Below are 22872 nucleotides of genomic sequence, written 5' to 3'. Positions count from 1 at the left end.
AAATACAACAAAGAGTACCATCTAATAATGATGACATCTAATGAAAAAGAAACAGGCGTTCATACAATTACTTATATTCTGAATGTTCTCTCTCTCACACACGGCCAACTGGTACCTCCTCCCTGACTTTGGTGCTGAGAGGCAGCGTGGCCTAGTGGGATGGATTTTTATAGGGCGCAGGTGATGGTCATCACCAATCCCTGGGGGTAGCCCACATGGAGTTCTCTATGAACATTTCTGCAAAGGCCCAGGAAGTAAACCACAGGCCCCTTGTCCCTTCCCCACCCACAGGCTGGCACCGTGACCTGCTTGCCCGCTCCGTGCCCAGCCGTGCCCTGCCAGAACCCCGTCGTGCCACCCGGGCAGTGCTGTCCGAAGTGCACAGGTGCCTGCCGTTTCCAGGGGCGCCTCTACAAAAGCGGGGAAGCCTTCGCCTCGCCGCAGAACGCCTGCCACACATGCACATGCCAGGTGAGTGAGGGCAGAGGGAGCCTTCTGCATGCCAAGCAGGTGCCCTAGCCCCTGAGCTGCCTCCCTCCTTCCTCTGCAGGCCGAAGTCGTGACCTGTCAGCCCAAGCCCTGCCCACAGCAGTGCACCCACCCGCTGCCCCCCGAGGCTCCCGACTGCTGCCCCACCTGCAACGGCTGCCTCCATGAGGGCCAGAAACTTGCCCATCGGCAGGCCTTCAACCCGGCCTCCGACCCCTGCCGCCGCTGCAGCTGCCTCCGGGGGAACGTGCTCTGCACCCCAGTCCTTTGCCCCCAGGCGTTGTGCGCCAGTCCCGTCCGCAAGCCTGGAGAGTGCTGCCCGCAGTGTTCAGGTAAGCCACAAAAGCCGGTCTTGCAAGCAAGTCCCGTTGAATCCCCACAAGAACCCTGCGAGGTAGGACAGGCGGTGACTCGCCCAGGCAGCCGGGCCAGCTGGGGTTTCGAACCTGCCTCTCCCCAGGTCGAAGCATGTCGCCACGCTGGCTCTCAAGTTTGAGGCTGGGGTGGGCGAGGGGCTGTTGGCGGGCCCCTAACCCACCTCCCTCCCGGTCTCCCCAATAGTGTGCCAGCACGGAGGCCGCGAGTATCCAGAAGGCTCCCAGTGGCTCTCGCCGTCGGACCCATGTCTGCAGTGCTCCTGCGTGGTGAGATTCCTACTCCTCACAGAGGGCCATATTCCCTTCCCGGCGACTTTTCAGGGGCCACAGGCCAATCGGAGGTGGGGCCAGAGGCGAAAGTGGGAGGGGCATCCAGAGGCTTTAGTGCTGCGTCAAACTTAAACGCCGCTTGATTATAAGAGAGCGGAAACCTCAAAGTGGTCTGCAAAAAAAGGATAGGCCAGATTATTATTATTATTATTATTATTATTATCATTATCATTATCATTATCATTATCATTATCATTATTAGAATTTATATACCGCCCTATACCCGGGGGTCTCAGGGCTGTTCACAGAATAAAATCCAGATTTAAAACCACAAAATACATAATGAAGATAAGAAAAACAACCCAATAGCCCCCCCCTCCAAAAAAACCCCACCATTTTAAAAGGGCATAGGATGTAAATCAGATCAACCAAAGGCCTGGTTAGAAAGGAACATTTTTCCTGGTACCTAAAAGGTGAACAGTGAAGGCGCCAGGCGAACTTCCCTGGGGAGGGCATTTCACAGGAATTAACGAGGCTTCAAGGCTTGTAAGGAGATTGAAGGCTTCCGAAATGAACGCGAGAGTAAAAAAAACTCACCTCAGCTGCCTAAACATCTGGTCAGGCTCACCTGAACAAAAAAGCTTTTTGCAGGCACCAAAAAGGGTAGCGGAAAGATGCCTGCCTGATTTCAATAGGCGGGGAGTTCCACAGTGAAACTGATGCCTCAATAAAAAATTAGGGGGTTGCGCGGCATCTGGAGTGGTGCGACTCTTGCGGATTGCGGGGGGCAGCTGTGGGGTCAGGCCATCTCCTTCCCCTTCTCCTTGCAGGGTGGCGAAACCGTGTGCGAGTCTCTGCCCTGCGAAGCCACCCTCTGCTCGCACCCGGCTCCTGGACCTGGGGAGTGTTGTCCTCTCTGCCACGACTGCCTCTTCGAAGGGGAGCGCCATGCCCACGGAGAGGCCTTCAAGCCAGAGTCTTGTCTCCAGTGCAGCTGCCAGGTCAGCCCCAAGGAACCCCTCCTTCATTGATGGGACCCCCCCCCCCAAACAGGGCCGGATTTGAGGTCTGATGAGCCCCTTAGCTCCTGGTCTCGTCATATGTTCAGCTGTCCTTTGCCAATAACAAACGGTCGCCGTTTTTTGTGTTGAATATACTGTATGCTATATGTCTAGTTACAGGTAGGTAGCCGTGTTGGTCTGCCGTGGTCGCAACAAAATAAAAAAAATTCCTTCCAGTAGCGCCTTAGAGACCAACTAAGTTTGTTCATGGTATCTGAGGAAGTTTGCATGCACATGAAAGCATTTCCTGAATAACAATTTAACAATTTATTTAATTGCAACAATAACATTATAGCATATGTATCTATGTTGCTTAACTGATGTGGCTAAACAATTTTTTTAAAAAAAAAAAACTTAAGAGTTTTAGCACACATGAAAAACTTTAAACAAATCCTTATTTCCTGATGAATAGCCTTTGGACTAGAATATAACTTAAATAGAATACTATCTTTAGAAAGATTTTTCCTCCAAAAGCTTCTTCTTTTTTTAACAAATTCAATTTAAATTTAAATAATCCAATTAAAATAAAAAGTCCGATTAAAAATCCAATTTAAAATTTAAAAATCCAATTTAAAATTTAAAAATCCAATTTAAAATTTAAAAATCCAATTTAAAATTTAAAAATCCAATTTAAAATTTAAAAATCCGATTTTTTTAATTTTCTTTTTTTATTAAAAAAAATCATTATTTTTTAATCCACCCTGCTTGGGGGGTCCAACTCTAGAATTCTGAGCTGACTGGTGTGGTTGTGTACACAGCCTGGGTGAGGGAATTGGGAGCGACCCGCCGATGGGGTGGACATCAAGAGGCATGGGGATGCCAGGGGGCTGGGGAAAGATCTGACCCTCTTGCCTTCCCCCCCCTTTGCAGGAGGGGAACGTCCGCTGCGAGATGATCCAGTGCCCCCCGCCTACCTGTTCCCACCCCGTGACGGAGCCTGGGGTCTGCTGCCCCCGCTGCAAAGGTGACGGGGTGCTGAGCCTCAGAGGGACTTGGCGGGGGCTCAGGGGGGCAGCTTCAGACACCACCAGAGATCAGCCAGTGCTCAGTCTTAGGGAAACTCCGCTAGACTAGAGGGAAACAGAGATCTAGTATTCCTGAAGCCAGCCTTTGCTAGCCTGGCACTTTCCAGGTGTTTTGGACTAAAACTCCCATCCGTTGCAGCTGCCCGAGTGCTTTTGTGCTTGTCTCACGTTTTCTAGGCGCATGTCCAAGTTCTTTTGCCTTTGTCCCGCCGTTTGCTCCCAGAAAACCCACCCTTTAGCACTAATCTGGGACAGCTTCAAGGGCAGCGCCGCGTCGAGTGCATTGCAGTATTTGGGGTCTAAGTGGCGGCTGGGAAGGGGTGCGGGTGCAGCCGTGGAGCCTGACTCTCGCCCTCGCCCGCAGGCTGCGTGTACGAGGGCCGCGAGCGAGAGGACGGCAGCAGCTGGCTCTCCTCCTCGGTGCCATGCATGGTGTGCATGTGTACAGAGGGCGTGGCCAGTTGCGCCGAGATCGCCTGCATCAGCTCCTGCGTCAACCAGATCGAGGTGGCCGGGGAGTGCTGCCCGCTGTGTGCAGGTACGGCATGGTGGCATTGGCAGGGAGGGGCACAGGAGGAGGGAGACGGATTGTGAGGCGCCTTCCAGGGGACAGAGCGACTCCCCAATGGGGAAAGGGGACAGCGTCGGGGGGATGTCTTTCTGTCGGAAAGAAAAGGCGTGGGAGATGCAGGGCCGTCTCAAGCCGGTCAGGCGCCCTGGCGCGGAGATCGCTCCGGCGCCCCCGCCCTAGTGGGCGGGCGCAGCGTGCCGCCCCGGCGCCCCGCGCCACTGAGACTACCCCTAGAGCCGGGCCTGGGGAGATGCAACATTACAGAAGCTCGTAAAATTATTCACGGCATGGAGCAAGTGAGCTTACCAGCCCTTCTCTCCTGACGCCAGAACTTGTGAAGATGAATGTCCAAAAATGGGTAAAAATGTCTGGGGAAACCCAGATTGGAAGTGTAGATTTTTTTGGCAAACTCCCCCCCCCCAATTTTTTGTAATGCTCTTTTTGGAGATTTTGGCACCAAAAAAAAAAAAACAGCTCAACTTTTGTGCCCGGATTTCCACCTCTTGAAATAGGGCAAGCCTAAAATAACCACGGCCTCCCCTTTCCCAGATTGCACTTACGAGGGCCAGGTGTACGGGCCGGGCGAGAGTTTCCAGCCGGGACAAGACCCCTGCGAAATCTGCACCTGTGAGGTGAGCAGCCTGGTTCTCGGAGGATTGCGGGTTGGGCTAGATGACCCCTGGGGGTCCCTTCCAATTCAACAGTCATAGAATTTCATGACTTGCACACCATGCCCACCTGGTGTTGTGGGTGGGTGGTGCTGATTTTGAAACCTTGGCGTCTCTTGGAAACTGGCATCAGTCTCAACTCTTGAAACAGAAACAGACACAGCAATTTTGGCTTTGGCCGCTAGAGGAGAGTTTTTGACTTGCCATCCCCAAAGGCTGAGGAAGGTTGTACTTTATCAGAATATGGTGTGGAGAAAGTCGATCGGGGGACTCGTGATATGTGAGCCCAGCTGGGGCCACCCAGCAAATCTGAATGTTGAAAGATTCGGGACAGATGAAAGAAAAGCCTTCTTCACGCAACGACGCACAGTTAAACTGCGGAACTCCCTCCCACAAGAGGCAAGGACGGCCAGCAAATTGGACTGTTTTTAAGGAGGATCAGAAGAGGGCAGCTCCGAACCGTACTAATATATATATATATATATATATATATATATATATATATATAAACACATTTAAAGTCTGTAACTTCCCCCCAAAATTCCTGGAAACCGTAAATCGTTCAGAATTCTGGGAATTGTAGTTTTGTGACAGGGAACTACAGGTCCCAGGATTCTTTGTGGGAAGCTTTGTTGTTGTTGTTTAGTCGTTTAGTCGTGTCCGACTCTTCGTGACCCCATGGACCAGAGCACGCCAGGCACTCCTGTCTTCCACTGCCTCCCGCAGTTTGGTCAAACTCATGTTCGTAGCTTCGAGAACACTGTCCAACCATCTTGTCCTCTGATGTCCCCTTCTCCTAGTGCCCTCAATCTTTCCCAACATCAGGGTCTTTTCCAAGGATTCTTCTCTTCTCATGAGGTGGCCAAAGTATTGGAGCCTCAGCTTCACGATCTGTCCTTCCAGGGAGCACTCAGGGCTGATTTCCTTCAGAATGGATAGGTTTGATCTTCTTGCAGTCCATGGGACTCTCAAGAGTCTCCTCCAGCACCATAATTCAAAAGCATCAATTCTTCGGCGATCAGCCTTCTTAATGGTCCAGCTCTCACTTCCATACATCACTACTGGGAAAACAATAGCTTTAACTATACGGACCTTTGTAGGCAAGGTAATGTCTCTGCTTTTTAAGATGCTGTCTAGGTTTGTCATTGCTTTTCTCCCAAGAAGCAGGCGTCTTTTAATTTCGTGACTGCTGTCACCATCTGCAGTGATCAAGGAGCCCAAGAAGGTAAAATCTCTCACTGCCTCCATTTCTTCCCCTTCTATTTGCCAGGAGGTGATGGGACCAGTGGCCATGATCTTGGTTTTTTTGATGTTGAGCTTCAGACCATATTTTGCGCTCTCCTCTTTCACCCTCATTAAAAGGTTCTTTAATTCCTCCTCGCTTTCTGCCATCAAGGTTGTGTCATCTGCATACCTGAGGTTGTTGATATTTCTTCCGGCAATCTTAATTCCGGCTTGGGATTCATCCCGTCCAGGCTTTCGCATGTGGGAAGCTATGTGCTTTTAATTTGGGTCCAATATGCTTCCAATGTATGGTATGAACCTGTGTGAATTCATGCAGGAAGAGGCTAGTTACGCTAAGTTCCTGCTTTCGGGTTCCGCACTCGCATCTGGCTGGGCACTGTGAGAACAATACACTGGACTAGATGGGCCCTTGGCCTGATCCAGCAACCTCTCCTTATGCTAGTTTCCGAGGGGTAGCAAATTTTGAACCCACACCCAGCCCCCATCCTGCTGCCTCCAGCCCCAATGGTTTAAGAGGTGTGTGCATTCGTATATATTTATAATTATTTTCAAACTGCATGCCGTTGTGCATTTCAGAAATGCATCAAAACGGTTTATGGTCATGCAAGCACAAAACCATACGATAAGAATTGTATGGTTGCGGGGGGAGGGGAGGAATGACAAAAAATTGCATGCTGCTATGCCATCCCAAAGGGACCCGGGTGGCGCTGTGGTTAAACCACTGAGCCTAGGGCTTGCTGAGGGCGAGGGCGCCGGAGTGATCTCTGCGCCTCAGCGCCAGGGCGCCCGACCTGCTCAAGACTGCCCTGGTCATGGGTTCGAGCCCCACATCGGACAGAAAGATCTATAATTCTATGGAGCACAGTGTTTAAGATACTATTTTATCCTCTGCAGATTTAACATAGAGTAAGAGAATAAGGGACCCAGGTGGTGCTGTGGGTTAAACCATAGACCCTAGGGCTTGCTGATCAGAAGGTTGGCGGTTCGAATCCCTGTGACGGGGTGAGCTCCCGTTGCTTGGTCCCAGCTCCTGCCAACCTAGCAGTTCGAAAGCACGTCAAAATGCAAGTAGATAAATAGGAACCGCTACAGCGGGAAGGTAAACGGCGTTTCCATGTGCTGCTCTGGTTTGCCAGAAGCGGCTTAGTTATGCTGGCCACATGACCTGGAAGCTATACGCCGGCTCCCTTGGCCAATAATGCGAGATGAGCGCGCAACCCCAGAGTCGGTCACGACTGGACCTAATGGTCAGGGGTCCCTTTACCTTTACCTTTATGCCATCCCAAAATGATTTGGGGGCCTGCAAGCACAAAACTATAAATAATAATAATAATAATAATAATAATAATAATAATAATAATAATAATAAAAGACGCCTGCTTCTTGGGAGAAAAGCAATGACAAACCTAGACAGCATCTTAAAAAGCAGAGACATCACCTTGCCGACAAAGGTCCGTATAGTTAAAGCTATGGTTTTCCCAGTAGTGATGTATGGAAGTGAGAGCTGGACCATAAAGAAGGCTGATCGCCGAAGAATTGATGCTTTTGAATTATGGTGCTGGAGGAGACTCTTGAGAGTCCCATGGACTGCTAGAAGATCAAACCTATCAATTCTTAAGGAAATCAGCCCTGAGTGCTCCCTGGAAGGACAGATCGTGAAGCTGAGGCTCCAATACTTTGGCCACCTCATGAGAAGAGAAGAATCCTTGGAAAAGACCCTGATGTTGGGAAAGATTGAGGGCACTAGGAGAAGGGGACGACAGAGGACAAGATGGTTGGACAGTGTTCTCGAAGCTACGAACATGAGTTTGACCAAACTACGGGAGGCAGTGCAAGACAGGAGTGCCTGGCGTGCTATGGTCCATGGGGTCACGAAGAGTCGGACACGACTAAACGACTAAACAACAACATTACTTATACCCTGCCCATCTGGCCAGGTCTCCCCAGCTACTCTGGGCGGCTTCCAACAGAATATTAAAAACACAATAAAACATCCAACATTAAAAAAACTTTCCTAAACAGGGCTGCCTTCAGATCATCCATACAAATAAAAACGGGCTCCAGTTATAACTGCTGCAGAAGGGTGTCGTATTCGCCTCCTGGTGGAATAGAGAAGTTTTCAGCAGGTGCTCAAAGGCTGCTGAATCTCTAGTGGCAGGGAGTTCCACAGGGCTGAAGGCCCATGACACTGGGGCCTGGGCTGATTCTCTTCTGCTTCCTTCCCCAGCTGATGTCCGACGGAGAGCAGCATCTGCAGTGTTACCGCAAGCAGTGCCCCAGCCTGCTGGATTGCCCCCAGGAGCAGATCCTGGCCCCTGGCGACGGGCACTGCTGCCCAACTTGTGCACGTGAGTCTTTTACCCACAGATCTTTACCCACAGAAGGAAGACAAACGGATTTCGATTTGTCTCGTGCAATCTCTGGCTTGGGTTTTTTTTTGCGTTAAACCGGCCTCTGCAACCTGGGGCGCCCTGGGCGCTTTGAACTACAACTCCCATCACCCCCAGCTGGCTGGAGAGCACCTGGTCTATGAAGGCTGGTGTCCAAACACCCTTTAAAAAGTGGGTTGTTTTGGAGTGTTATAAGAAAAAAACTGCTCCCTTTCCCTTCTGGGAAAAGTCCGTATATAGAGTCCTTAAGTGGGTTCCCTATCGGAAGCAGAAAATAACAGAGGCCAACCAGAGAATATTGAGAAGCAAAGTAGCCTGATCTTTATTAAGCTTTTTGCAACAGGGTCCCCACTCACCACACGCAGGAGGGAGGAGGGACCCTAAACAATGGTGCACAAGCCCTTATAGACTTTTGAAATTGCCCACCCTGTACGCCCAAGACCACCACCCCAAAACATCATGCATACATCACAAAATGTCTACAGCAAAAATCCTGTCTGGCAGGATACCTGATAATGGTCACTGATTGCTTTACCCGGGCAGCCTGGCCATTCTTTTGTGATGGTAAATACTTTAGTATTGACCCTTGGGCTCTCTTCCAATGCTACGATCCTGTAATTTTGTGAACCGCAGCCCAGACAGGGAAATGACGGAAGAAATTTGCTATAATTAAGTTTTGCCCCCTGAAATGGCACGTTCTACTGGGGGCGGGGGGGGGCTGCTTTAGGCAAACCAGCCGTTCCTTGCCTCCCCAACTCTCCACCCACAGCAGGACTTGGGTTCAAATCCCCACTCGGCCATGAGACTCGCTGGGTGACCTTGGGGGCCTGAACTACCTCGCAGGGATGTTGTGGAGATTAAATGAGGAACGAGAGAACCGCCACATTCAGCTCCTTGGAGAAGAAGGTGGAATAAGAGCATGCGGCTCTCTTCATCTCAGGGACATGGGTTCGAGCCCCACGTTGGGCAAAAGATTCCTGCATTGCAGGGGGTTGGACTAGATGACCCTCGGGTGTCCCTTCCACTTTATGATTCTGTGATTAATGTTGTCAGAGGCGCTGATGCGGCTACTCTAGAGTAACGACTCCTCGCAGCATAGTCCTTTTAGACTTTTATTAAGTGCTGATTATTTACAGTGCTCAGAGCGATCTATATACATGCTTTCGGTCAGGTGTCAGTACCTCCGAATGGAGTTTGGCGCGTTTTCTTCCAGCAAAGAAGCTTGGGGAGACCCAGCCTCTTCCCCCGACATTTTCTGCGCAATTCCGGAGTTGGGGGAATTGGCCTTCCCCCCAGGCTCCCCCCTTCCTGTCCCACCTGGGTCAGTGGCTCCGCAACCTTGCCTGAGCCTCGGACACCACTTCCTGATTCTCCGCTGGAGGCAGAGCTCTCCCCAGCGCTTGGGGATGGGCTGGACTTTAAGATGGGAGGGACCTCTCGGTATTCCCTGTCCCTCACAAATGTGATATGGGCAGACGGATGGATAATGATCATGGCAGCCTCCCTGAAGAGATGCAAAGTGCTTGGAGGGTTTGGGCAAAGCGCTTTTTAAAAACAAGTCCCAGTTGTTTCTTTACGGCCTCCTCTCTGCTTCTTTTGCAGAAGCTCTTAGCAACTGCACTTCCAGCCTGACGGGCAACGAGGTCCAAGCCACCGAGCCCTGCTACACCTGCCAGTGCAAGGTGAGCCCTGCCAGGTGACCTGCGCTAGGTGAAAACGAGGCCTTGTGTGGCACTGCAGGGCGCAGGGAGCCCCCCACCTTTCTTTCTGGGCATCTTTGGGGTGGGCAGAAACCTGGGGGCTGTAGTTTACCTCCCCGAACTACAATTCCCAATGCCCTTAACAAACGAATGTCCTGGGGATACTTTGGGAGGCAATCTGAGCCTCTTGCCTCAATGAAGCTGAAGGTTGGATGAGTCAGGACAGGTAAGAGGAAGTTCTCCTTCCCGCCATGCAGCAGAGTTAGACTGCAGAACTCCCTCCCCCAAGAGGCAGCAACGGTTACCCATCTAAAAGAGGATTGGACAGATTCTGGTGGGAGAAGAGGGCTAGTGATGGCCACTAGCCCAAGTGGCTATGCTCTGGCTCCTGAATCTCGGTTGCTGGAAAGTGTTGCTCTTGCGTTCGAATCCTGCTTGTGGGTTTTCCATAATGGGCGTCGGGTTGCCCATTGCGTGCCTTTGGCCTGATTCAGGAGGGCTCTTTTTTTACTCTCTTATGTTACGTCCTCTGAGATCTCCACAACGCCCCTCAGAGCACGCACGCGCGCGCACACACACACACACACACACACACACACACACACCGCCTCTGATCTCCCAGCTCAGCTGTTGTCTGTTTCCACGCAGGACCTGACCTGGGTTTGTGTGCACCAAGGCTGCCCGACACTGAGCTGCCCCACGGCGGAGCGTTTCACTCCACATGGAGCCTGTTGCCCCATCTGTGATGGTGAGGTGTTTCCCTCCCTCCCCGCTCTCTTTTTTCCTCTCCCCCCCCCCATCTAAAGCTTTCGTCTGGAGCGACTGGTGGGGTGGATTAAGGTTGGGTGGCATCTCTCTGGCAAAACCCTGCAAATACCAGTGGTGGGGAGTTCCCCTGGTTTTCATTTCCCCCAGTCCAGCAAGCACAGATTTCTGCCTCATACACCGGCTTCACCAGACCTGCCGGATAACCCTGAAGCACACACTTAGTCATATCTCCTTCCCTTCCCTTCCCCACTTCCCTTCCCCACTTCCCTTCCTTTCTTCCCTCCCTCCTTCCCTTCCTTTATTCCTTCCCTCCCTTTCCTCCTTCCTTCCTTCCTTCCTTCCTTCCTTCCTTCCTTCCTTCCTTCCTTCCTTCCTTCCTTCCTTCCTCCCTTTCCTTGTTCCTTCCTCCCTTCCCTCCCTCCCTCCTTTCCTTCCTTCCCTCATTCCTTCCTCCCAGGGGCGTACCCAGGATCAAAACTAGGGGGGCAAGGGGAGGGGCCAAGACGCAGGAGGGGAGGGGCCACATGTATCCAAATTTTGCAGTGATGACAGAAAATAGACGCTGATTGTCGCCGCCTGCAGCTAGTGCAGGAGGGGAGAGAGGAAAGGATGGAAAGGACGGGGGCGGAGAACGCCGGGGGACAACGACACCGCAACAGGGGGGTGGAGAGGTTGGAGGGATCCCAACAAGAAATAGATGTGGAGAGGTTGAAGGCGAGCCTGTGGAAAGTGGAAGGAACTGGCTGCAGGATGGGGGCGGAATGGGAAGGACGCCCAAACAAATGGGGGAAATGGGGGGAACGTCACGTCCCCTTTTCCTCACGCAGATTTTTTGTGAAGCGAGGAAAACTACTACTACTACTAATAATAATAATAATAATAATAATAATAATAATAATAATTTATTATTTATACCCTGCCCATCTGGCTGGGTTTCCCCAGCCACTCTGGGCGGCTTCCAACAGAAAAATAAAACACAGTAATCTATTAAACATTAAAAGCCTCCCTAAACAGGGCTGCCTGAATCCGAGGGAGGGAGGTGCTGGGCTCTGGGTGGCGAAAGAGTTCCCCTTTGGTGTGGGGAGTCCCTGCGTGTCGAGGCGCCCCAGCGAGCCCGTTCTCTTCGGGACAGGCGCTGCAGAGACGCAAGAGGCTGCGCCCGTCATTATCAATCCCTTCCACATGGCACCAGCCGGGGCTATCTGAGGCGCCGGGGCCGTTATTTGGCTGGCTGGTTTTTCTCTTTTCCTTTTTTTTTTTAATAAAAAACAACAACAAACCTTTCGCTGCAGTTGGGCTGCATGTTCTGGTCGATGCTTCTCCTGCTCAATTGGAGACACATCCAAAAAGGGAAGGGCATTTAAGTTTGCAGCTCCCCTTTAAAGCTGTGCGCCAGACTCGGCACCCTCGTAGCATCCTGCATTTGCCCTGGTGCAAACTCCGCTGAACTGGGTGGGACTTGCTTCTGAGTAACCAGCTACTAAAGGCAAAATTCGGTGTGGGGAACGTACCCCCCAGATGATGATGGGTGCCCATCTAGCCAGCGTCTCCGAGCTGCTGGCCGCTTCCCTCCTTCTCCAGCACCGCTGGGGAAGGGCTGCGTGTGGGGGAGACGAGGGGAAGGGGAAAGGGAGAGGGGGAAGGGTCCCCGCACCCCTGGAAGCAACCTGGGGAGGCCGGCGGTCGCTGCCTCCCGAGATGGATTTGGTCTCCTCTGAGGCAGGCGCCTTTTAAGCCGTGTAGTAGCAGCGGCGGCTCCTCCCGGTAGCACATCCTAGTTGACCGGGTAACGGAGGGAGCCTTGCCTTGCCGGAGGGCGCAGTGGGCGGGAACGCCAAACTTGCACTCCGCCGGGCTGTGCAGTGCTCCACCTCCGCCTCTGCCCACCAGCCCCGCCGGCAGCGCCGCTCTCGCCCACGGCTGTGCGGCCCTGCTTCTAGGGGGGCAGCTGCCCCCCTGCCCCGCGCTGGGTACGCCCATGCTTCCTCCCTCATTCCTTCCTTTCTTTCTTCCATCTTCCCTACCTCCCTTCCTTTCCTCCTTCCTTCCTTCCTTCCTTCCTTCCTTCCTTCCTTCCTTCCTTCCTTCCTTCCTTCCTTCCTCCTTCCCTTCCCTTCCCTCCTTTTCCAAGCCACCCCCAACTCCTCCTGATTTGAGCACAGTGGTGCCCAGCTTATTCCTCCCTAACGCTCCCCCCCTTTCCAACCCTCCTTTTTGCAGAGTGTGTGATTGAGGTCGAGGGGCGACGCGTGTCTGACGGGGAGACCTGGAAAGACAGTGCGGACAATTGTGTCTCCTGTTCGTGCAACGTAAGTCCTGGCGGGCGGGCGGGCAGGGGAGATATCTGCCAAGGCCCCCTGGCAACCATGAACATCCTTTAATGCCTCCGTCTTTCCTTGATGTGCAGCTGGGCCACGTGGAGTGCCACATCCAGGAATGTATGCCCCTGGTGTGCCAAGATGGACTGGCAAAGTTGCAAGTGCCTGGGGAGTGCTGCGCCAAGTGCCAAGGTAGGAGCTCGGTGGCTCAGCTGTTCAAAGCATGTCAGTGTGATAAAATCTGCGAAGTGAGAAGCGAGGACTTCTCTTAGGGATTATAGGCGCAGAAATCCCCAAAAACCCCAAAATTGGTAGAGTTGTAACAACAACAGCTAGGATTCTATATGTGCAGAAAGGGAAGGAGAATTTTCAAGCCAAGAAGACTATGCAGAACTGACAAAATAAGCAGCAAAATTAAGAGAATCTCTTGAAGAGCATTTTTGTGGAAGAATGCCTTTTTCAATAAATGTTATAGTATGATGAATTCGTGGCCAGGGTTTGAGCTGTGAGCAACAGAAGTAATTGAGATGGTTGGACAGTGTTCTCGAAGCCACCAACATGAGTTTGCCCAAACTGCTGGAGGCAGTGGAAGACAGGAGTGCCTGGCGTGCTCTGGTCCATAGGCTCATGAAAAGTCGGACACGACTAAACAACAACAACAACAACAACAGTGGTACCTTGGTTCTCAAACTTAATCCGTTCTGGAAGTCCGTTCCAAAACCAAAGTGTTCCAAAACCAAGGCGCAATTTAACATGAATTTTCCTATCTAACGAGACCATCGATCCATAAAATGAAAGCAATAAACAATGTACTGCAGTTCCACACAGTCACAAAAACAAAACAAAAAGAGTCATAAAAATGCAAAATAAATAGCAAAAACAGATAGACCTCATCATAACACTCAAATTGGAAGCGCAACACTCAAAACGGAGCACGTTCGGCTTCCAAATAAAGTTCGCAAACCAGAACACTTACTTCCGGGTTTGCAGTGTTTGGGTTCCAAGTTGTTTGAGTACCAAGGCGTTTGAGAACCAAGGTACCCCTGTATTGCGGTTATGATGTACTAGATAGAAGACAGGGTGCACCAGAACAGGAGGAAGAACAACTCTATGAGGGAAGGGGTGGGGAGATGACAAAAATAAGAAGAAAGACAAAATTGTGCTTTGATGGTATGTGTCTAAAAAGCTATAAAGTGTAATAGGAGGAGGGGGGGAATGAACTGAAGGGGGGGACTGAAGGAGGGGGGGGGACTGAATCAGAGTTACTCGAGAGTAGCCACGATGACCATCTGACATGTAGGCTCCTATTTGTTATGTACAAATGGCTTGAGATCCCTATGAGGTCCATCAATTACCATATAGCGTATATTCAACACAAAAAACAGCAACAATTTGTTGTTGACAAAGGACAGCTGGACATAGAAAGGGCCCCATTACCTTCAGGAGCTGAGGGCCTCATCAAACCGAAACCCGGCCCTGGAGTTCAACATGGACTGGAAGGCACCAGGTTAAGCGAAGTCTGGGTTTGGCATAAATAAGGATTTATATTACTGGTTTACCTATTTTGTAAACTTTATACAGCACTCAATTGTAAAACAACAAAACCCCAGCAACCTCAAAGCAGTTTACAGAAACATAAAGCATGGAAATCATGAAAGCTTCGCAACAATGCTTTGAAACATTCAAAAAGTTGGAACGCTAAAACGGATTAAAATTCACATCAACTTTCTAAGCCGCTGGGTAGGCTTGTCTAAGCAGGAATGTTTTAAGCAGATTGTAATAACACTTGCAATGTAACAGATATTATGATTGAAATGGAAGCATAAAATTGTAGGTGGTTTCAAAAGATGCAGTAAGACAACTGTAATAACAAGACCCACAATGGGGAGGTGGAAAATTAAGGGGATTTGAGGGAATCCTGTATGTAGATAATAAGATGTGTTATGAATGTAAACTTCAATATGGAAAATCAAAAAAATATAAGAAAAGGAATGTTTTTAGCAGGCACCGAAATAATACAGTGACGGCACTGGCTTGATATCAATAGGCAGGGAGTTTCAAAGTTCAGCTGCTGCCACATTAAACGATGGAGTTCTTACAAGTGCAGAACGGGTATTATGTGGCACTTCTAAAAGTGCCAATTCTGCCAATCAAAGTGGTTGAATGGGCGCATGCGAGGCAGGACAATCCGCCAGATAAACTGGTCCCAAGTTGTTTAGGGATTTCACAGAATCATAGAATTGTAGAGTTGGAAGGGAACCCAAGGGTCATCTAGTCCAACCCCGGCAATGGATCCTCAAAGGTCCACTGCCTATAAAACAGAGCTTCCTGTAAGCCAGGGGGGGGCAGATTCTCCATCGAGGGTCACATGTCACCAGGAGGAATCTGTTGGGGGCTATGTACCGACTGTGGGCAGGGCTAAAATCAGCGGTCGGTAGGGCCATGGTCCAAAGTTAGCGAGGCCAGTCCCTTTTATCTCTCTCCCTGTCACACCCCGCATCCTATGATTCTATCGGTTGAGATTCCTGCATTGTAGGGGGTTGGACTAGATGACCCCACTGGATCCCTTCCAACTCCACGATTCTGTGATTCCCCTCTCTGTTGTGCTCCTTGTGCTGTGGGGGGGGGGGGGCAGGCAGCAGGGTTGTGGAAAGGATGAGCAACGTCGGGAACACACCAGTAAACACCAGGTGATAGTTGAGTGTTGTGGCGAAAGAGCCCAGCTGTGTTTTGAGAAACGGGTGCCTTCTCAACAGGCGTGAGCTGACCCCCCTTCCTATCTGTTCTCCCCAGACCCAAGCACCACCTGCGCCCACCAAGGCCACACCTTCCAGTCCAATGAGCACTGGCAGGTGGACGAGTGCACGGCCTGTACCTGTGTGTCGGGAGAGGTGCACTGCCGGAACGAGCGCTGCCCACCCGCTGCCTGCGCCGCTGTGAGTCGAAGGGGTGGGGGGGAGAGATTCATCCAGCCCCTGGAAGGCCTTGTCAGGGTCTTCGCTCCCTGAGCCGCTGTCTGAGGATCACCGCTGGTGGGCGGGGAGAACCAATGTTCCTTTCTTGCCATAGAATATTTTTGCAGGTAAGTTGTCAAGCTGCAGTTTGCGTGGCTGCCGCTAGGTGGCGACGCCAGTGGCAGCATGGCAACAGAACAGCAGGCAGCGCAAGGAAGTGGTGAGATCCGCACTTAGCCCTGAAGCTCGCTGGGCGGGACCTTTGCAGAGTCGCTCACTCTCAGCCTAACCTACCTCACAGGGTCGTTGTGAAGATTGAATGAGGACTAGGACCTTGGGGACCAGGGCTGGCATCCCCACTTAGCCATGAAACTCACTGGGTGCAACCTCGGGCCAGTCCCTCGTTCTCTGCCCAGCCTACCTTGAAAGGCTGTTGCAGGCTACCTTGAGCTCCTTGGGGGAAAGGTGAGGTAGAAATGCAATGAATAAATAAATTGAATAGGGTAGCTGCTTGCTGGGCAGACGTCCCAAGAGGTCAGCTGCCTCAGGGGTGAGGAGAAGGTAACTGGAAGTCGGTGGGTGGGCAGGCTGGCAGATCAGGGTGGGCTTCCAAGCCTTCCTGCTCTCCCACCCCCCACCCCCTACATGTCACTGTTAGTAAATCAGTCCACCGAGGCTGCATTTTGTGATGGGTATAATTCACAGGACTGTGAAAACAGGAAGAAACAATCTTATCTCTTCCTGCTGCGTATGTTCTTTGTAACTATACTTTCGTTTTTACAGTACCCGTTTGTTCTCGGAGCTGAAAGAGAACAGACGCCATTATGCTTTCTCTGTGTATCGTCCGTAAATAAACGCCTCTGGGGTTGTGCACTCATCTCGCTCTATAGGCCGAGGGAGCCGGCGTTTGTCCGCAGACAGCTTCCGGGTCATGTGGCCAGCATGACTAAGCCGCTTCTGGCGAACCAGAGCAGCGCATGGAAATGCCGTTTACCTTCCCACCAGAGCAGTACCTATTTATCTACTTGCACTTTGACTTGCTTTCAAACTGCTAGGTTGGCAGGAGCTGGGACAAAGCAACGGGAGCTCACCCTGTTGCAGGGATTCGAACTGCCAACCTTCTGATTGGCAAGCCCTAGGCTCTGTTGTTTAACCCACAACACCACCCGCGTCCCACCCAAATAAATAGTTAAATAAGTAAGTAAGTAAGTAAGTAAGTAAGTAAGTAAGTAAGTAAGTAAGTAAGTAGGTAGGTAAATAAATAGTAAAAAGGTAAAGGGGCCCCTGACCATCAATGTCTTACGCTTCTTGCTGTGTGAAGTCAGGAGATTACAGTAGTGCATAGCTGCCAAACCTCCCGTTTTCCCCGGGAAATCCCCGTTTTCCCAGCTGAAAAAACAGATTTTTTTGTTTTTCCCCGGTTTATTCTGGCGCTGCGGCCATTTTGGAACTGGGCAAAGCAGCATCAAAAGTCACTTCTGAGCATGCTCCGCCCAGTTCCAAAATGGCGCCAGCGCTACTTCCGGTCTGCTATTTTCGGCCCGGTCCCTTATTTCTCTGACAGCAACTTGGCAGGTATGCAGTAGTGTGCATAAATCATTACGATTTGTGTCGCCGGGGCGTTTTCTAACAGTCCCTGCCCCTGATTTCTGTGGGAGATTTTCTGCTCTTCATTTCCCTCTCCCGTGCCAGTGGCGATGGTGACAATCTCCCCACATGGCAGGGTTCGGAAAAGACTGCCCAGTTGGCAGAGACGGTGCCAGTCTGGAAGGACCGACCTCCTGACGTGGCACGAGGCTGTTTTGGATGCTCCTAAGATACGGTCCAGAAAGAGGGGAGTGGGGGGTGGGGAGAGAATGCCACCCTGACACTCTCGCCCCCTTCCTGTGCCCGGCAGGATGAGACGCCCACCCTGATCCCTGGCATGTGCTGCCCACACTGCGTCCCTCGCCCCGCCACCTGCGTGGCTTTCGGCGACCCGCACTACCGCACTTTCGACGGCAAGATGGTCCACTTCCAGGGCGGCTGCACCTACGTCCTGGCCCGGGACTGTGAAGGGGGAGACTTCAGGTGAGACTGGTCCGCCCTACGGGGGTGCCCAAGGAGGGATCGGAGGCGGCAGGATTTGGGGGCGGGGGGAGAAGCGTGGCAAAGAGAACAAAGGAAGAGGGGACATGCTAGAGAAGAGGGAGTTCCACAGTTCTCTGGGAGCAGCCACCGAGAAGGCCCTCTCCTGCGTCGTCGTCCCCCCCCCCCAAAGGAGACCTGTTAGGGTGGAGGAACCGAGAGAGGGGTCTTCCAACTAGACTGGGCCTTTTAGATGTTTTAGATCAGTGGCTGTTGTCTTTGTCCATGGAGTTTTCTTGGCAGGAGTGGCTTGCCAGTTCCTTCTCCAGGTGGATCACGTTTAGTCAAAACTCTCCACTATGACCTGTCCATCTTGGGCGGCCCTGCATGGCATAGCTCATAGCTTCTCTGAGTTATTCAAGCCCCTTCGCCACGACAAGGCATTGATCCATGAAGGGGCACTAGGAGAAGGGGACGACAGAGGATGAGATGGTTGGACAGTGTTCTCGAAGCTACGAACATGAGATTGACCAAACTGCGGGAGGCAGTGCAAGACAGGAGTGCCTGGCGTGCTCTGGTCCATGGGGTCACGAAGAGTCGGACACGACTAAACCACTAAACAACAACAACAACAGATCAGTGGCTCCCAATTGGCTAATTACCGAGGACCCCCTAATTTTCAAAAGCCAAGCCACGGGCCCCCTGCTTTTCAAAAAATTTGATAACTCTATGGCAGTTACCTCGGCAAAACAAAATGTGCGGGTAGCCCCTAATAAGCAAAGGATTTTAGGTACACCGGACCCCTAATTGGGAACCGCTGTTTTCAGTGCTTTATTCATTCATTATTCGATGTTTGTTTGTTTGTTATTAGATGAGTTATTTACTTATTAGATGTTTTATAGAGAATAGACCAGACACACAGACTAAAGGTGGAATCGTTTCGAGGGAAAACTCGGGTTCCCTGGAGAACACCCACACGTTCTGTCTCCTGACGAAGATAGAAAAGCCTTCGTTACAGTCCTGGTCCTTAAAAAAGTTAATTTTTTGGAAGCCGCCCAGAGTGTCTGGGGAAACCCAGGCTGGCGGGTGGCTTGCTTGTTTATTTATTTGGCTTTATAGCTCCTAATCAGCACTTTGAATTGTTCCAAGAAACAGACCAGAAGCCATTGGAGTTCTTTTAGCAAGTGACTCGCCTGCTCCCTGCAACCCAATGTTTATTATTCTGTGTCTTATCTTGGAATATTGCCGTATTTTAATAGATCTTTTGCTTCCTTCCTTACAGCTGACGGTGATCCGTTTTCTTTCGTCGCTTCTTTCCCACTAACATTGGAATACTTTGTTAGCCTTGCTTGTTTGACTGTTTTTCCCCCTTCAAAAATTAAGAATTAAGAAATGTAACCATAGGTTGTGATAAAGAACTCCCTGCTTCTCCCCTCCCCTCCCCCTCCCTAGCATCCACGTGACCAATGATGACCGTGGGCGGACAGGCGTCTCCTGGACCAAGGAAGTGGCTGTGACGATTGGCGACACCACCGTTCAGCTGCTCCAGGATCGGGTGGTCATGGTGAGGAGGGGGGGCGGAGAGGAGAGGGGGAGGGGAGGGGCTGTGAAATATACTCGGAGTCGGGAGTGAATTTCATGCTCTTTATTCGGCTTGTAGGAGCAACAGAAGAAGAAAAGAAGAATGGCTCTTTCCCCAAAACGTCCGCTATATATACATTATTTACACAAAGGGCCTTGCGTGATTGGCTACTTCAGGGCTGCTCCTGTAGGCCAATCAGGTTGCAGATTCACTTCCACCAGAAGCCTGATTGGCCGCTCCTGCAGGCCAATCAGGTTGCTGACTCGCTTCATCCAGGCACCTGATTGGCTGCTACTTTATACAGTGGTACCTCGACTTACGAAGACGATCTGTTCCGCGGCCGTCTTCGTAAGTCGAAGTCTTCGGTTGTCGAAGCGCCCGTTCTGTGCATGTGCTAAGCACGATTTTGCGCTTCTGCGCATGCACCGACCGTGCTCACCCTTTCTGCACAGGCGCAGATTGCGCGCACGGCGAAAAGACTTCCGGGGTTGTCGACTTCGGAAGTTTAAACCTTCGGAAGTCGAGTCGTTCGGATGTTGAGGTATGACTGTATTAGAAAAAGCGGGATATTATTTATTTATTTATTTATTTATTTTATCTATTTATACCTGAGCGGCTCCCCATCGAATATTAAAAACACAATACAGCATTAAACATTAAAAACTTCCCTAAACAGGGCTGCCTCCAGGTGTCTTTTAAAAGTAGGATAGTTGCTTATTTCCTTGACATCTGGTGGGAGGGCGTTCCACAGGGCGGGCACCACCACCGAGAAGGCCCTCTGCCTGGTTCCCTGTAACTTGGCTTCTCGCAACGAGGGAACCGCCAGAAGGCCCTCGGTACTGGACCTCAGTGTCCGGGCAGAACGATGGGCGTGGAGACGCTCCTTCGGGTATACTGGGCTGAGGCCGTTTAGGGCTTTAAAGGTCAGCACCAACACTTTGAATTGTGCTCGGAAACGTACTGGGAGCCAATGCAGGTCTCTCAAGACCGGTGTTATATGGTCCCGGCAGCCGCTCCCAGTCACCAGTTTAGCTGCCACATTCAGGAGAGTCAGGCCTAATGAGCAACTCATCTACATCTTGCCCCCATGAAGCTGCCTAAGTCTCTTCTTTGGGAATGTTAAGGATTGTAGGAAAGGATATATTGAATTAAGTCTTGTCCTTCCTTCACTCACGCTAGTGAGTGATGTAGCAGAGCAGGTTCCCCTCAATATAGCTGGAAGCTAGTTTGCAGATTCGTTTGAATCTCTTAGTTAAGATGATTTCCTGGTGTCCCCTTTGATCCCTCTTAAAAGCATAAAGTCACGAGAGTCTTTCTGAGTAAAGTAACAAAAAGTTTGCTCACATTTCAGTTCACGATTTGATCCCTGAAAGGCAGGCTTTACTTGGTAGTCAAAGAAAGAAATTGTGAGTTCATCTCATGTGGAGACTGGACTCACGTGCTGCTGGCTGAGAGCCAGCAGACAGCAAAATCACATTAAGACAACAAAATGGCTGCAGGAGATCAGCAGCATGGCAGCAAAAAGAAAGACAAGACTAGACTGAGAAATTGGCTGCGCGACTCAGCTATTTTGTAGAGTCAGCCAGAGCAATGCCCATCTCCCAGGTCACATGGAGGGGGGGGGAGCTCCAGACCAGTGGAACAGAAAGTTGCCCTGACTGGATGTCCCCCTGTTTGTGCCCATTCTAGGGAAAGAAGGAATGTTGCATTTGACTGCACCAATTGATTACATCCCACATCTTCCTCTCCAGGGCTTTCCCTCAAGCAATCGGAGGCTGCGCCTTCCTGAGAGCCCACCTCTCCTCCGCCCTCTTCTTGCCTCTCCTGGTTCTGGGAGACAAGGGAGAGGAGAGCTTGTCTGAGCAACAGGGGGAGATACCTATGACTCTTCACCAGACTGATTCCTGTCTGCCTCTTGGCCTCCTTCCTCTCCTGCATCAACTTCTGCCTCTGATTCTGGACTGCTCTCTGTCATAGCCTCTCCCAGCTCACTAAACCCTGTTGCCTCTTCTGCTTCTGACACCTCCTCCCAGTCTGCTCCCTCTTCCCCCATGGACCACTCAACAGCGTCCCACCACCACTTCCTGGAATCTGAGCCTCCTTTCCTTGGGGGCTCCCCAGCTGGTTCCGCCCTCTGTCGCTCCGCGCCCAACCAGCCCCCGACAGCATCTGCTTCTTCCTTGTGGCCCCTTGGCCTGATCCAGCAGACTCTGCTTATGTTCTTATGTCCTCTTTACCAGGTGGACTCCCAGACGGTGACCCTTCCCTTCCTGAAGGAGCCACACCTCTATGTGGAGCTGAAGGCCAGCACCCTCCTCTTGAACACCAACATTGGAGTCAAGGTGCAGAGTGGGATGGGGGCCTGATTTCTGGAGAACAGACTTCAGGATACTGGGGAGGGGGAGATGCTAATTCTGTAGCCTTCTCTTTTTTTTTTCTTCTTTAAATACCTTTATTTCAAATGAAAATTTAAAAATTATTTACATCAGATCTTTACAAATGTAAACAAATAAACTATATAACAAAATACATCAAACCAAATTCTCCAAACTGAAATTGTACATACCAAAATCATGTCTCGAGATGTATTCCATTTCCACAAATAAACAAGGCTTCCAACCCTTCTCCATCATATCTAGTTTCTATTTTGTTGTTGTTGTTATTTCCCACAGGTTTGTTTATGTCGGCTTTACACTAGAATTTTTCCTCTCTATTTTTGATTTCATTTTTTATATTTCACAGATATCGTTCCAGTTCTGCCAGTAAAATATTATTGTTGTTATATGTTTTTAGATACTCTCTGAAAATTTTCCATTCCTTTGATACTTTTTGATATTCTATGTCCCGTACCCAGCCCGTTAGTTTTGCTAACTGTAGGTATTCAATCAGCAGGGCTTGCCACTCTGTTATGGTAGACGGACAAGCTGGAACATGCTCAACCCAAATGATAAAAGGTCTGGAAACCAAGCCTTATGAGAAACAGAGAAGAGAAGACCGAGAGGAGACAGGCTTGCCATCTTCAAATATCTCATGGGCTGCCCCATATGGAGCAAGCTGGTTTTCTCCTGCTCCAGATCTAGTCCCAAAAGAGGGATCTTGTCCATGGGCCGCTATGCTGAAGATATCTGAAGATGGCTCTCATATCTCCTCTCAGTCTTCCCTCTTCCAGGCTAAACATACCCAGCTCCTTCAACCGTTCCTCATCAGGCTTGGTTTCCAGACCCTTGATCATCTTGGCCGCCCTTCTCCACACGCCTTCCAGCTTGTCAACGTCCTTCTTAAATTGTGGTGCCCAGAACTCAACACAGGGCTCCAGGTAGGGTCTGTGGCCAGGGTTCAAATCCCCACTCAGCCATAAAGAAACTCAAAGGTCATCGCCAAATGGCA

General features: G+C 50.7%; 1 protein-coding gene across 2 annotated transcripts in view; it reads left to right on the top strand.

Moving 5' to 3' along the window:
* Positions 1 to 22872, top strand: part of KCP (kielin cysteine rich BMP regulator) — a 96609-nt gene that overhangs the window by 66329 nt on the left and 7408 nt on the right. For both annotated transcript variants that reach the window (XM_088676513.1, XM_060279271.2), the window contains 16 exons: positions 292 to 471; positions 551 to 821; positions 1051 to 1133; positions 1967 to 2137; positions 3068 to 3161; positions 3587 to 3760; positions 4343 to 4425; positions 7934 to 8054; positions 9699 to 9778; positions 10445 to 10544; positions 12785 to 12873; positions 12972 to 13074; positions 15676 to 15818; positions 17734 to 17906; positions 19356 to 19467; positions 21726 to 21827. In XM_088676513.1, coding sequence (XP_088532639.1) covers positions 292 to 471; positions 551 to 821; positions 1051 to 1133; positions 1967 to 2137; positions 3068 to 3161; positions 3587 to 3760; positions 4343 to 4425; positions 7934 to 8054; positions 9699 to 9778; positions 10445 to 10544; positions 12785 to 12873; positions 12972 to 13074; positions 15676 to 15818; positions 17734 to 17906; positions 19356 to 19467; positions 21726 to 21827 — 2079 coding nt within the window. The remainder of the gene's footprint in view (positions 1 to 291; positions 472 to 550; positions 822 to 1050; positions 1134 to 1966; positions 2138 to 3067; positions 3162 to 3586; positions 3761 to 4342; positions 4426 to 7933; positions 8055 to 9698; positions 9779 to 10444; positions 10545 to 12784; positions 12874 to 12971; positions 13075 to 15675; positions 15819 to 17733; positions 17907 to 19355; positions 19468 to 21725; positions 21828 to 22872) is intronic.

This window comes from Zootoca vivipara, chromosome 9 (assembly GCF_965207765.1).
Source record: "Zootoca vivipara chromosome 9, rZooViv2.hap1.1, whole genome shotgun sequence".
NCBI classification, from domain to species: domain Eukaryota; kingdom Metazoa; phylum Chordata; class Lepidosauria; order Squamata; family Lacertidae; genus Zootoca; species Zootoca vivipara.
Note: the sequence above shows the minus strand (reverse complement) of the source record. Positions and strands in the feature narration are given on the sequence as shown.